The sequence below is a fragment of the Lactuca virosa genome, chromosome 3 (genome assembly GCF_052849685.1).
Source record: "Lactuca virosa cultivar CGN04683 chromosome 3, Lactuca_virosa_CGN04683_v6, whole genome shotgun sequence".
NCBI classification, from domain to species: domain Eukaryota; kingdom Viridiplantae; phylum Streptophyta; class Magnoliopsida; order Asterales; family Asteraceae; genus Lactuca; species Lactuca virosa.
In genome coordinates, this window is record NC_136428.1 from 75,255,739 (window position 1) to 75,269,136 (window position 13,398).

The window sequence follows — 13,398 nt, forward strand, 5'->3', positions numbered from 1 at the left end:
GATATACTGGTGAATGTGTAAAGAGTAAAAGTAACTACTCTGATAACAATTTAAAGACTATAAGTAAAGGAGGTTTTTAGATAAGTTATAAAATAAGAGGCTGTAACCAAATTAGTAAAACAGAAAATGGAAGATAATAAGTAAGTAGTACATTAATCTAATGTAGAAACAGAAGTTGCTCATCTGATGACGGTTTGGGATTTCTTTTTATAGCATACAACAGAAGCATTAATAATTTTAACTGCTATGGTTTTATTTTGGGCTACTTGCAACATACTTTACTCTCGATGCCAATTTTGCCAATGCACTTTATTTTACTCATTATAGCAACCTACTTATATGTTTTTTACCCATAATAGCATTACATACTATTATTTCTTTAGTGAGAATAGCAATGTACTTTATTTGTTTCCCCAGAGTAGCAACATACTAATTTTGGCAATGTACTTGCATTTTGATACCAATATGGAAAATCTACTTTATTTGTTTACATGGGTAAAGAAATGTAAGTAGTTTGCTATTAATATTTGTGTACAGATTTGCAAGTGCAGAAGCAGAACACTGCTATTGTGCATTACTATTATGGATAAAGAAATTGGTATTATGGGTAAAAAGAGTAAAAGAATGTTGATTCTTGTGTAAGAATCAACTACATTGACAATATACCTTTTGTGTAATTCATTTTTGTCAGAAGCCTTTTTTTTTTACTTGTACTGATTGTATGTGATTTTTGTTGCAGCATTGGGTTACATAATTAATTTTCAGGTTATGATTTGTGTTCAAAATAAATAAAGTATAAACAATGAAATAAAGGACACTCGATGGTTACTTTGAATATGTGTAGTTTGCAGAAAATGAACTTGCATGCCTACTACAATAGCTGCGTCTGGTAGTTAAGTTACCTTGCTTTAATTTGAAAAATAAAATACAAAAAAATCTGCCTGCCGTATTATTTTTTGTTCAACTGTTGATGTGATTAATTATATTTTATTGGTGTATGTAAGAATGCGTTGAGTTAGTATTTATATTTTTATTATCAAGACAAGAGGTCGATGGGTGCTTTAAAAACATCAAACTACATAAACGAGTTGGTTTCATAGCCATCCAAATGTACAATCTCACACCTTGTTTTTCTCAGTTTTTCTGTTTCAACTTCGTTTTTTCTCTTTCCTTTACGTGAGGTAATTAATTTTTTTTCTGACTTTAGTCAAAACCCACAAATACTTTTTCATTAACTTTATTAAATAAAAATATATACATCACAAACCTTTTCACGTACATATATAATTTCAAGAGTAAATGATTAACCATGTATAAGAAATGTTTTATAAAGCTCCCTCATCTAATCTTTTTACGGTTAGGCATACATCATATCTCAATACGAGATATTTCAAAACAAATATTACGTGACATTTATTTTTGAAGAACAAATATATTACAAACTGAGATGAGATGAGATATTTGGAACTTGAAATTAGCGTTCACGTAAAGTATTAGTATTAGCGTATGTAATTATTATTAAAATAAAACATGATGGAAATATTATACAACTGCTAGAACGATTTTTTTTTATTATTATTAAAAGTAAAGTAACCATTAAAAGATAATATTTGATGCAAATATTATTGAATGAAGTGGGTTAAAATCAGGTAACAAGATCTTACTTGTTTTATGTTTTGGAAAACAGATCGGTCTTGCATTTGTTGCTCCTTGTCCCAAGTAGGCACAAAAGAAGATGGAACCGATTGCAAACCGAATATATGTAATTTGCGATTTTTTGGTCCTATTCAGTTCCGGAACCGAGCTCACCCCTAGAAGGGGGGTGGGTGGGGACTATTTGTACCAAACAAGATTAAGAATGGGCAAAATTTAAACCTTGTTTTATGACTGAGGATACCAGACACAAGTTAACAATAAATTACCAAACTAAACAAAAACTACAGTGGAGGAGTGACTAAAACTTGATGTTAGAATAATTAAAAAAAAAAAAAAAACAAATCGGTTTGGAATTTGGAACCACATTCACAATCCATTTATGTCCCCATTTTCTCCCTCAGTACTCAGAATAAACACCTAAAAGAATCGACTTTATGATAGAAAGTAATAACAAATGAATATAATGAACAAAAGTAATGGAATGGGTCACAATTCAAAACACGTTTATTACATACCATTAAAAAACAAAATAATTTAAATTGATAAACTGATAATAAATTGTTATCTTTATAAAGATTCTAAAATCAAATAAAAAGTTACATATAAGAAATTTTCAAGTAGTTTAATATATGTACTACATGTATTTCAAATAATCAATTTATCCCTTTGAAATAATTGTTTGCAAAAATGAAAACTTAAATAGAATTAAATACCATGAAATCATAAAATAGAATTATAATAAGAAAAACATTATTTGTTACTTTTGGAAAAAACACAAAATTTTGATTTAACTGAAGTCTGATGCTTTGACAAATTGTTATTGAAGATTACATAAATAGAAAAGTAATTTATAATATATCATTATACTCCCTCAAGGAATTAAAAATAATAAATAAATAAAAATAGAGCTTGCCCATGGAATGAAAATTAGCCCACAAAAAAGAATCACATTTCACGAGGAATACTCCCATCCCATTCCTACATAAATAGAAAATAACACTACATTGTATATTATTTTTGTATAAATCTACAAGTTACTATTTACATAAAAAGCAAAAAAGATTTCAATGTAAAAAATTAGTCACATTTTAGGGGGGGAAAAAATCTTCAACTTGATGAAAAATTGCCTCATTAAAAAGCAAAAAAGAAGTGTTGAATTATAACTTTCACTCCATTCCATGATGGGATGAAAAATAAGAAAATGGAAGGAATCAGGAACTTATTTCATCTTAGTGGAATGAGCCATTCCATTCCTGTCATACCAAAGACTAGCTAATTAAACAAAAAAGATGGCTTGTCTTTGATTTTACAAAACAAAGCATCATAATCCTTGTGCAAAGGTGAAATGACCCACATATCAATCACTAAGTGGGAAAAGTCAAAATACAAAAAGATTTCAAATACACATAGGGGGCTAATGTTATTAACAAGTAAGAAAGGAGTTAAAAAGCAGAAGCAGCATAAGAATAGTGAATAGTGTATTTGTATTTGAGCTGAGATGGCAAGGGATGTAGTAATATAACTCTTCTCATTTAGTTGTAAAGATAAATGACTTATATAGTAGTGAGTGAGTAGTAGTAGTAAGTAGAGTATATATCTTCTTCTAGTTTACATTAGTTGAATGAATGTAGTAGTATGAAATGAGTGATGCGGGCTTACACTCGTTCGGGAAGCATTTGTCAAGAGAAAACACTAGAAGAATATACAATCTGCAATGCCCCCCTTCCTTCACAAATCACAACTCCCTCCCATCAAACAGAAAAAAGGAGGCACGCACCCATATCTTCCAATCTTTATGAGTCATGTCATGACAACCCACCTACAACTGGACACACAATGCAACCAAAAAAACTTTCAAATTATTCCAAGTACCATTTTTTTACACCGTTCTTGTTGTTTATTAATTATTAATTATTAATTATTACAAGGAGCTTACATTACATGTACGATTGATGTATCCATGTCTTGGGCTAGCTGCACCTATATCTTAAGGTGGCCTCCAAGAGTTGAGTGATGATATGTCAGGCCGACATGGCATCATCATCGAACCACTATGGCCTGAATGGAGTTAATATTAATATTAAGCACAAGTCAAGATCCACCAACCATCATCCATAAGATAAACAATAAATATAATAATTGCTTGCTTAAATCACCTGGAATTGGAGCTCCACCTGGAACCGTGGGTTGAAAACCAACATTATTATTTGCTGGGCCTGGGGGTCTCTCCATAGGTGCTCGAAAATAGCCTGACACACACCAAACCAATTACTCAAAAATAACTACTTAACATCTACTACAACTGTACAATAGTTGAGTTGCCTAATTTAAATGGATAATAGGACTGCTTTATTCATGTTAGTTAAACTGGAGAGAAACTGTTGTTTTCAAGCCAAAAAGCAGGATCAGAGGCCCAGGTGTGAGTGTTACCACAACACTCACCACTGAGATATGATAAAAGAATTCTTAGCAGAATGGCAACAACTATTGACTACACTAAATCAATCATATGTATTTTTCCCTTAACAGAACATATGATACTGAGACTACCTTTTAATTCATTTTGGTCCTCCTTGTCCTTCATACTTCATTTATCTGATAAAGTATCATGGGATTTTAAGTCTAGTTGGTTTTCGGAGTAATGTGTCTTTTAGATACAGAAAATTCGTTTATAACATCATTCTCAAAATCACTTTCTTCTTCGTTTATACAAAACTAGATGTAGGCTTGATCTTCACATAATGGTCTAATACTGATGTGAATTAGCATTTCTTTTCATTAGGTGATTTTGGAGGTCTCAAGTGGAATGAACTTCTACTTTTGTAAATTGCAACTGCATTGACATGGTATAAAGCAAAAAAAAAAAAAAAAAAAAAAAAAAGTGCAGCCCATCAACTTGCAGATAAAGCCCATAAATAACTTTTATCACTCTTGCTAGTAGTTCATACAGAAACAGAAGAAGCATCTATAACAGAGCTTCTTCACCACTGATCAATAAAAACAGAAAAGGAACATAGCAACAATGATTTTCTGATTGGTCATACTCAAGTTTCACAAGAACTTGGTAAGTAATCGATCAAACAATCCCTTTATAACACAGCTTTCTTTCTTTCTCAGCCGTCCACCAATTCAACTAGATCAAGGCGTCTGAGTAGAAGTTAACAATTTGAACAACATTTTTCTAAGATTATTGAATTGAGTAGCAAGGCTGGGGATCGATACTCATATTAAAACATGAAGGGTTTTTTGCACTTCTGATGGTAAGACAAAAGATACTTGAATTGCAGATAAGAGGAAACGTAGCTGTAAAATTCTATTTATTTGATCATCAAGAATAACATGTCACAAGTGGGATGTGTATCTGTATCCTATAGAGATCTTTATCTCAGCAACAAATGCTCCAAAACCATAAGTTGCCTTGGAATCATTAAAGTATCAGGTACTAAGAAATCATGTTGATAGTTATTATTAGCAGGTTTGGTAGTAATTTGATTATTTCTCAGATATTCAAAGTGTTACCCAGAAATAGCATAAGACCTTATACAAGGGTCTTCTTCCATGTCACTTATCCCCTCTAATTCTCTCTGAGGACTTGAATATACAAATAATCACGCAACCAAGAAACAACAAAATTAATGAAAGGGTTTTTTGACCAATTCTCCATTCTCGCTTTAAAAACTCTTTCCCAAGTAAGGAATCACTTTCCAGAAGGATATTTTCCTTTATGCAAATTGATAGAATTGGTTCATCCTGCTCAACTGACTAGGAGATGAGTCGGATTTATACTTCTAAAATCAGGCATACCCTTCTATATGCATTGATGTTAGGTGTAAAACTCTAGAATCCCCCATTGTAATCGTAAGCTTATTCATTATGTTTGTCGTTTTGATCATCCTGACCTCTTCTTCAAAATGGTAGCTGTTATCTCTGACTTTCATTTTTCTTATCCAATCCCATTACCCTTCACTATATTGGTATAAGATCCAGATTAGAATCTTATAGAAAATGTCTGCTCTGTACTCTTCTCACCAATTATTACCTTCTTTATAAGATTCTACATCAAACTCCGTAACAAGACAAGTACTATATAAATTTATAGGTAAAAGAAAAAAGAAGTTTTCTCAGAGAAAAGCATACAAGATAAAATGATAAATCAAAGTGATTAAAAGCACTATGCTAGTCAGAGGGGGCACACACCTAGTGCCTGGTTTATCATACTAAGAACACCACAACACCAAGGTGCAGACTTTTAAGTCCTGGGATTAGGATTCCTATTCTGTACTTCTCAGTGTCCTTTTTCTCCTCTAATAAGCTAAATACCTAAGTGGTCATTCTAAGCCTTCTCATGTGCAATAGTGACTAATCAACTTACATCTCAAGTCGTTTCCTTCTACTAAGATAACTTCTTTTAACTCAAGTACCAGGGAACGCACATTCAAATTTTATATGCATTACAGTGATAGACACCTAACTCCATGTGTGATAAAACCAACAATTACATACAGAAGTAGATGTTGGAATCAAAACTACCCTTTGTCCACAAGCTGGCTTCCCAGCTACACTTGTTCGCTAATCATATTTTTCTTTCATGTGGACTTAGCTGACAAATAAGATGCCAACAGAAATGCACCATTATCCCCTACGAGATGTTTATTGTGCTGTCCATACCATACTTTTAATTTTTGTCTTTGACATGATTCATTATAAGATTGACAGTTGCATAACACCACCTCATAAATTGCAATCCTCATGTGTATGCACCAAGAAACTATATAATACCGGTAATGTTGGCCTTTGCCTAAACACTATTGGAGTTACAAAGCTATAAAGTATCCTAGGTCTCTTAGCATCCCCATAGATCACTAAAGTTCAACAGAAAATTCAATGATCCTATAAGCTTATCTATTATAGTCCTCATTAGCAAGACCGTAGCAGCTATAACTCATTTATTATAGAAACAGATCATTCAAAGAAAAGATTATTGGTGGTAGCTCTTGTATTCTTGAGGGCTTCAGTTGCCACTGCCCACTAGTATATGTCTTCTTGCAAGTTAGCAGAATAAAACATTATGCGACAGACTACACTAATCACTGTCATCTACTCTTCTCTTTCTTTTTATATCCTTTTTGATTTCCATCAATCATTTTGATATTCACATGTCATCAAAGCTCGAGATTCATAAGGTCATATGTACCAAGTCTCCCGGCCTGTAGTTATTGCACCCAGTATGTGGCAAGTATAATTTGCACCCTTCAGAATTTTGCAGGGGTCTCCAAGTGCAATTGTAAGAGGATAGTAAGGACAGCAGTCAAGCTTTGACATCAGAATGTTCTTCACCATAAAATTCAAGGATCATCCTACCTTGCTGTTGTAATTTACCTTTTCTATCATTACCTACGGATTTGATCCAAAAATATTCTTTCATGCGCCACAAACTTAACTATCAAAATTCTTTCAATAGCAGCCAGGTTCTACCAATTAACTCATAGAGTCATAGATTTAGATTCTAATTATGGAACATTGATACATCACTCACTTAAGTCATCCAACTCTGCCTTATGTTGCCCACTATGATCCATTCACCATTTCAAAAACTACTAAGATACATATTCAGATATCATGGGTATTTCTTAATACTATACCAGAGGCATACATGTTCTAGAAAAATGTGTACATCTAGTCACCATTACCCACACAAGATCCATATCCACATTCAAATATAATCCTCGTTGCATACAGAAGACCCATAATACAATTGAGGGCAGTATATACCGAAAGCACATCCAAAACATAAAGCATAGCATTGCTAAACATCAACTAAAGCACAGAAAGGGTAAACCTCTTATAAGCACTAGCTACACAAAGATGTTAAAAAGTAAAGTTACACACCTTCCTGAGCAAAAGAAGGACCCGAGGATAGTGAAATCCTCCAAGCACCACGCTGATTATCAGTGCTGAACTCATTTGAAGGCGGTCTCCATTGTTCATCAGCACCATATCTCCTCGGGGCATCAGGAGGTTTTGTTAATCCATATAGAGGTGGGTATGGATGCTGCAGCATTCCAGGCTTGGGATATTGAAATTGACCAGCAGCATTCTGAGGCAACATGGGAGGTTGAAACGCTCTTGGAGGCAAAGGTACATTAGCGGTCTGCAGCTGTTGGTTTGATTGAGAAGCCTGAGGATTTGTATATGTTTCATGTACATACTCTACACGTGAACTGGAGGCTACAGCTGGCACAAAGGGAAACATTTCGCCTCGGACAGCAGAATCAACATGAGCTCCAAGACGAGCCCCAAACGATGGTTGAGAAAACGGCGCTTGTGGTGGGGGAAGAGGATATGCTTGTGAAGGAGGTGGGGGTGGAGGAGGCGGGGGTGGGGGTGGTGATGGAGGCGAAGGGGAGGATGGAGGCGGTGGCACCATCGGTGACAGAGGTGGTGGTGGCGAAGAAGGCAAGGGAGGAGTGGGAGGGGGAGAATCAGGAGGAAGAGGTGGGGAGCCCTCACGAAAAGGGGACACCTCATTGGAATTATTTGAGGCTGCATCCATTGTCCTGTCTGAGCCACCTTCCTCCTGCTGAACAGCCTTGTAACCACCACCTGTCATGAATTTATCATCTTTCGGATGTCCAGATACATCTTCCATTTCAAGTTCACCATCCACATCCTCCAAGATACAGTGGCGTCTGTCATTTGGGGTTACTGAACACGTTTCAAGTTCTCCTGTGCCCGGGCTTACCACTGGTGTTGATTTATCAGTGCTTTCTTTATGTGAAAAGTTTAGAATATCATCATCGTCTTCCTCTTCAAAGACATTAGTCGACAGAAAACCAGGCAATTGAAACGTCGCATTGCTGAAAAAGTCAGAAAATTTATATAAACTTCTTGAAATGCTTCAATTCTTGAAGATAAAGTTAAAAGAATTCTTTCACACCTCCCATATTCATCAACAAGCATGCCCTCCATTTCTCTGATCGGATCATCCACAGCCCGTTCAGATCGAGACGGACGCTTGGAGAAGAACCCAGCAGAAGCATCATCATTTGAAGCTCCAATGTCCTCTATGTAGCTTCGAAGTAAAGTATCAGGTAAAATTTTCCTCTCAAGCCACAATTTTAGAACCTATAAAATAAACATCAACTCAATGTCTGTTGAGAAAAAAAAAATCACAACCCAATTTGTAGAAATCTGCAAGAAAGAAACAAAACAAAACAATCACCTTAAGGCATTGCCGACGATTCTCACGAGCACTGGCACCTGGTGGAGCAGCAGCTCCTAAAAGACGTGGCAATGCTGCTTGAACAGTAGGAATATAAGAGGCTCCAGCAATGCCTGAAGCAACATCACAAGTAAAGAGCACAAAATCAGATAAAAACAGAAACATACGAGAGGATGATCTTTTTATATACCTTTCTGTGAATGTGAGCACTGAGTGATGGAATCCACCAAAAAGAAGAGATCCACTCTTCGATGAAAGCTGGATTCATTTTCCAACTTGCGAGTAAGAAGTTCCACAACCTCATTGGCAATGCCATGTTTTGCACAGTCAATTGCATGGCGTGTTGCACGGCCAATGCTTTCTTTTGTTCTTGATAGTGTTTCTATCATTCCTTCAAAAGCATCACGAGCAACAGCTGCCTCAGTTCCACCACTAAGAGAGCCCTGATGTCCTGAGCTTGTCCTTGTCTCCTCAAACTCTGCAGAATCCGGCTGATCATCAAGTTGTTGAACCACAATTCCAGGACCTGGTGGGATGGGCTGAACAGCAGAAACAGAACCAGGACTTCTCACAATTGCTTCAGTGGTTGCAACATGTGTATAATTAAGACCATCGTGCCCATGGTTTTGTGATTGAGCTTGTTTTCTTTTTGCCTGGGCAACTGCTATCAGATGCTTCATGGACTTACTTGATTCTGCACTTCTTGAATCACCAAATTCCAACCTGTGTTACGAAGAGGAGCAATGAAATTTAGCACCAAGAAAAGATGTGTAATATAATAATAATAATAATAACAGAGTCACATTCATTATTTCTAGCACACCTTTCGCTAGATAGCAAGTTGCTATCGTTAGGTTTCCTCAAAACAGCTGCAGAATCAGTCACCCGTGAAGTTGATTTTCGGTTAGATTTCTGCTTCTCACCGGAAACAACAGGCCTACTTCTCTCATTTACTGCATTATTCTGAGAACGATCAGAAATCCCACTTGAAGCCTTAAAAGGCCCTGCTTGAACTTTCTTGTTTCCAGAAACCTTGCCTAAGGACTTGTTTGCTTTAAGAGATTCTACCATAGGCGATTTCATAGGAGAGGCCAAGGACTTGCTTCTTTTAAGAGATTCTACCATAGGCGACTTGACAGGAGAGACCACGGACTTGCTTGTTTTAAGAGATTCTACCATGGGCGACTTGACTGGAGAGACCAAGGACTTGGTTGCTTTTAGAGATTCTACCATAGGCGACTTGACAGGAGAGACGAAAACCTTTAGAGCCTCTTCAGATGATTTCTTTTCAGATTCTGCTTTCTCAGGAGTATGACGGAACTGCCCCTCAACTACTCCTGTATTATCTTGCAGAGAAGTAGGTGATGAAGGCTTTAAGTTTTTGACAATAGAAGAATCTTGAATAGCTTCAGTCACTGCAGCAACTTCATCAACAGGTACTGGAATATTTGAGACTCCATCAACTCCTTTAGTTGACCTTCCATGCACAGGTGTCTTTGGCTCATCTTCATCGTCATCAAAGATACGCACAGCTCTCCTCTTCAAGGAAACTTGAGTTGTAACAGGTTTAGCAGCATCAGAACTTTCCCCCTTTCTAGGTGTAGAGTTTTCTGCACCAGACATGGACTCCACCACCTGCTTACGGCGTTTTGTAGGTGGCAGAACATCTTCATCACCAACAACTCCAGAATCAACTCCATTTGTCTGCCCCTTGGATGCCAAACGGTTTTTCATTTTCAAACTAGGTGTTGACTTTTTGACTTCTTCATTGCCTCCTTTGCCAGAAAGGTCGTTTTTCCTGTATGTTTGAGACTTTTTTGGGGGTTCATCCGTGCACTTGGACCTTTTTGTAGGATGCAAAACTCCATTATTAACAAGATTATCTTTCCCTCCCCCAGGCTCAGACTTTATTTTCCTTCCAGTAAGTTCAGTATTGTTTCGCTCTGTAGGTTCTCCTTCAACATCCTTTGATATATTATTAGCCACCCCAAGATTTGTTTTGACTTTAAATATCTTTTTTGTTTTTTTAATATTACCACCAAATTCTGGGTTTTCTTCATTCTTGATCCCATGCGAGGAAATTCTTCGTATTCCATCCTTTGAGTTCTCAGTGACAGTGGATTCAAGATGACTGGTCTGAACAGAGGAACTGACACCTGCTTGACTATGCATTTTGTTTATTCCATCATCATCATCATCATCATCGTGTTTTTTCTTTGGAGCTCTTTCAATCCTATTCGACTTCTGCCCATTTATTTCTACCTTCAGTCCAGATGTTGAATTTTTATTATGACCGGATGTGGATGTACTCTCCTTCTTGGGTGAAGTTACCTCATCATTGCAAAGTTCAATTCTTTTTTTGGTGGAAACAGCAGATGGAGAAATATCATTAACATTAGGTGAGACACTAGGCTTCACATCCTCATATTCCATTTCCCTGTTTATATGAGAGCACCGTTCTAATCCAGGGCCATGATTTACAGTATCATTAAAAGATGTTTCGCCACTGGGTCCATCACCAGTCATTCCATCATCTACCATCTCTGTAGAATTGGTATCAGGCTGAAAACTCTGTCCATCATTATCTTCTTTTATAGAATCGGAACTCTTATTCTGTGAATCTTCAAATATGCTACAAATTTCCTTCACAGCTTGGGAAAAGTATTTGACTGTTTTTCCTTTACATCTATCCAGTAATTTGTTTTTTGACTCGCTGGTAAATGGTTGAATATCGATTGGAGCTACAAAAGCTCTGCAATAAAGAAACATCTGGATAAATATTACACTTTTAAGGGTAATAATTGCAAATACTTCAAAGTAACAATAGCTTACATTTCTTCGGTACCAAAGAACTGTACAAAATATTTCTTCGGATCAGGAGCTCGTTTCCAATCTTCAGGTCTGCTGATCTGCATAAAAAGGGGGACACAAGCAAACAAAAAGCTTTAAGAAGCCTGCTAACAGAAGTTTATCTATACACCATGTGGCAACTGACACAATGATGTAAGCTGCACAACATGAAGCATAAACCCCACAAATGTACATTTATCTTCTCAGAATTTCATTTCAAGAATTGATAACTTAACCAATGTTGGTGCAATATTAGAGTCCTCAAGATATTAGACCCTCGAGGGAACATGGCACATGACTCGCGTCAAAACACATCCAAGAGGCATCTTTAGACAATTTTCCATAATAACATCACCCAAGCAGAACGTTTAAATGGGTACTTCAATTCAAGTGGCTTCTAGGATGAGAATGAGTACTAGTCTAGTTCAGCAGATGTGGTTGATACACCAATAAGCCAAGTTAAACTGGAAAACGAAATAAAGATCCTAAATCAAAATTGCGTTCATATTATGACCAATCCAATGGTTACATACTTACATCAGTTAGAAGCTAGAAAACTAAAGCGGCCTAAGTTGAATTAGGGATATTGACGCGATCGACAAAAAGCAGTTAACTGAACGACAACGGCTTAGCTAACCACCAAAATAAAATCCAGAAGTATACCACCCTCCACAGCCTACGAGATATTAGAAGAGTAATTCAAGTGGTAAATTAACAAGTCTCAATAAGAGATTAAATTCAACATAACAAATTAATAGAGAAGCGATCACATCTTAACTAAGGGAGAGACGTAAAAGTTCCTTTCTTCAAACAAAACTAAAACAAGAGCAGCAATATATGAAATTGAATCGAATTATAGCCAATGCATCATGTTTAATCATCATTGTTAATCTAACCTTGGCAGGCCATGCAGGAAAACCCTTGACCTTAGCGAGAACAAGATCGCCCAAATTTAACTGACTCTTTGTTTTGGCTCCTTTTGCTCCTCCACGTTTCCGCCCAGGAGCCATAGGGCGTCCTTCGCTTAAAAAGCCCTAACAGAGAAGAGAGAAACAAAGACGCACAACGTTTTTCGAATGACTGATCGGAAACCTAACTAATCGGTATAAAACAAAAACCCTGGTTGCGGCGGGGTGAGCGGAGGCTCATCAAGGGAGGACGTAAGGGGATCGGCGACGGAGACACCGGTGAAAACTATGAAGGGAGGATAAAACGGCTGTTGCCTGTGTCTCGGAAGATTCCGTAGCCGGAAGGACAGGGGATTTTGTTGAGGCGGTGGATGAAAGAGAGCGAGTTGGGGTGGGGGTGGGGTGATAAAAGAGTATTTTGTGAAGTAAATACCTGTATGTATGCACTCATAAATATTACAATGCTAATACGTCATATAGGATCTTATATCAAATGAAATATTGGTTAAAATCATAACATGAAAAAGAAAAACAAATCAATGATCCTGATTTCATAAGCCCTTGGATATAGGCATGTTATTCGGGTCGGAACCGAACCGAACCGACCCGAACCCGAATAAACCGAAAACCGAATAAGAGTAATTGTATGAACCGAAAACCGAACCAAATAAGCAATACGGGTTCGGTTTGGTTCGAGTATTATTCGGTTCGGTTTGGTTCCGACCCGAATAACCCAAATAACATGTACAAAATGATTAAGGA

At 36.6% G+C, this 13,398-nt stretch overlaps 1 protein-coding gene across 4 annotated transcripts; it reads right to left on the reverse strand.

Annotated features, from left to right (window-relative positions):
• Positions 1–2,417: 2,417 nt before the first annotated feature.
• HUA2 (Tudor/PWWP/MBT domain-containing protein) lies at positions 2,418–13,048 on the reverse strand. 4 transcript variants are annotated; one of them, XR_013740304.1, is made up of 11 exons: positions 12,625–13,048; positions 11,711–11,787; positions 9,702–11,630; positions 9,069–9,601; positions 8,879–8,991; positions 8,594–8,781; positions 7,546–8,513; positions 3,813–3,905; positions 3,593–3,714; positions 3,316–3,481; positions 2,418–2,634 (listed from the first exon to the last, which is right to left on the reverse strand). XR_013740304.1 is itself a non-coding variant. In XM_079084923.1 (10 exons), the coding sequence occupies exons 1-9, from the start codon at positions 12,736–12,738 to the stop codon at positions 3,644–3,646; spliced, it is 4,086 nt and encodes a 1,361-aa protein (XP_078941049.1). In that variant the 5' UTR covers positions 12,739–13,048; the 3' UTR covers positions 3,166–3,481; positions 3,598–3,643. The 4 variants fall into 4 exon arrangements, 1 of the variants encoding a protein (XP_078941049.1); XR_013740305.1 differs by having other exon boundaries at positions 2,418–2,655; XR_013740303.1 differs by lacking the exon at positions 2,418–2,634 and having other exon boundaries at positions 3,166–3,481.
• Positions 13,049–13,398: the final 350 nt, after the last annotated feature.

Coding starts and splice junctions, on each gene's coding strand:
- HUA2 (XM_079084923.1), bottom strand. CDS start 12,738: ATGGCTCCTGGGCGGAAACGTGGAGGAGCAAAAGGAGCCAAAACAAAG. Junction 8,992..9,068: donor GTGCTCACATTCACAGAAAG/GTATATAAAAAG, acceptor ATGTTGCTTCAG/GCATTGCTGGAGCCTCTTAT. Junction 8,514..8,593: donor CTTGTTGATGAATATGGGAG/GTGTGAAAGAAT, acceptor TGACTTTTTCAG/CAATGCGACGTTTCAATTGC.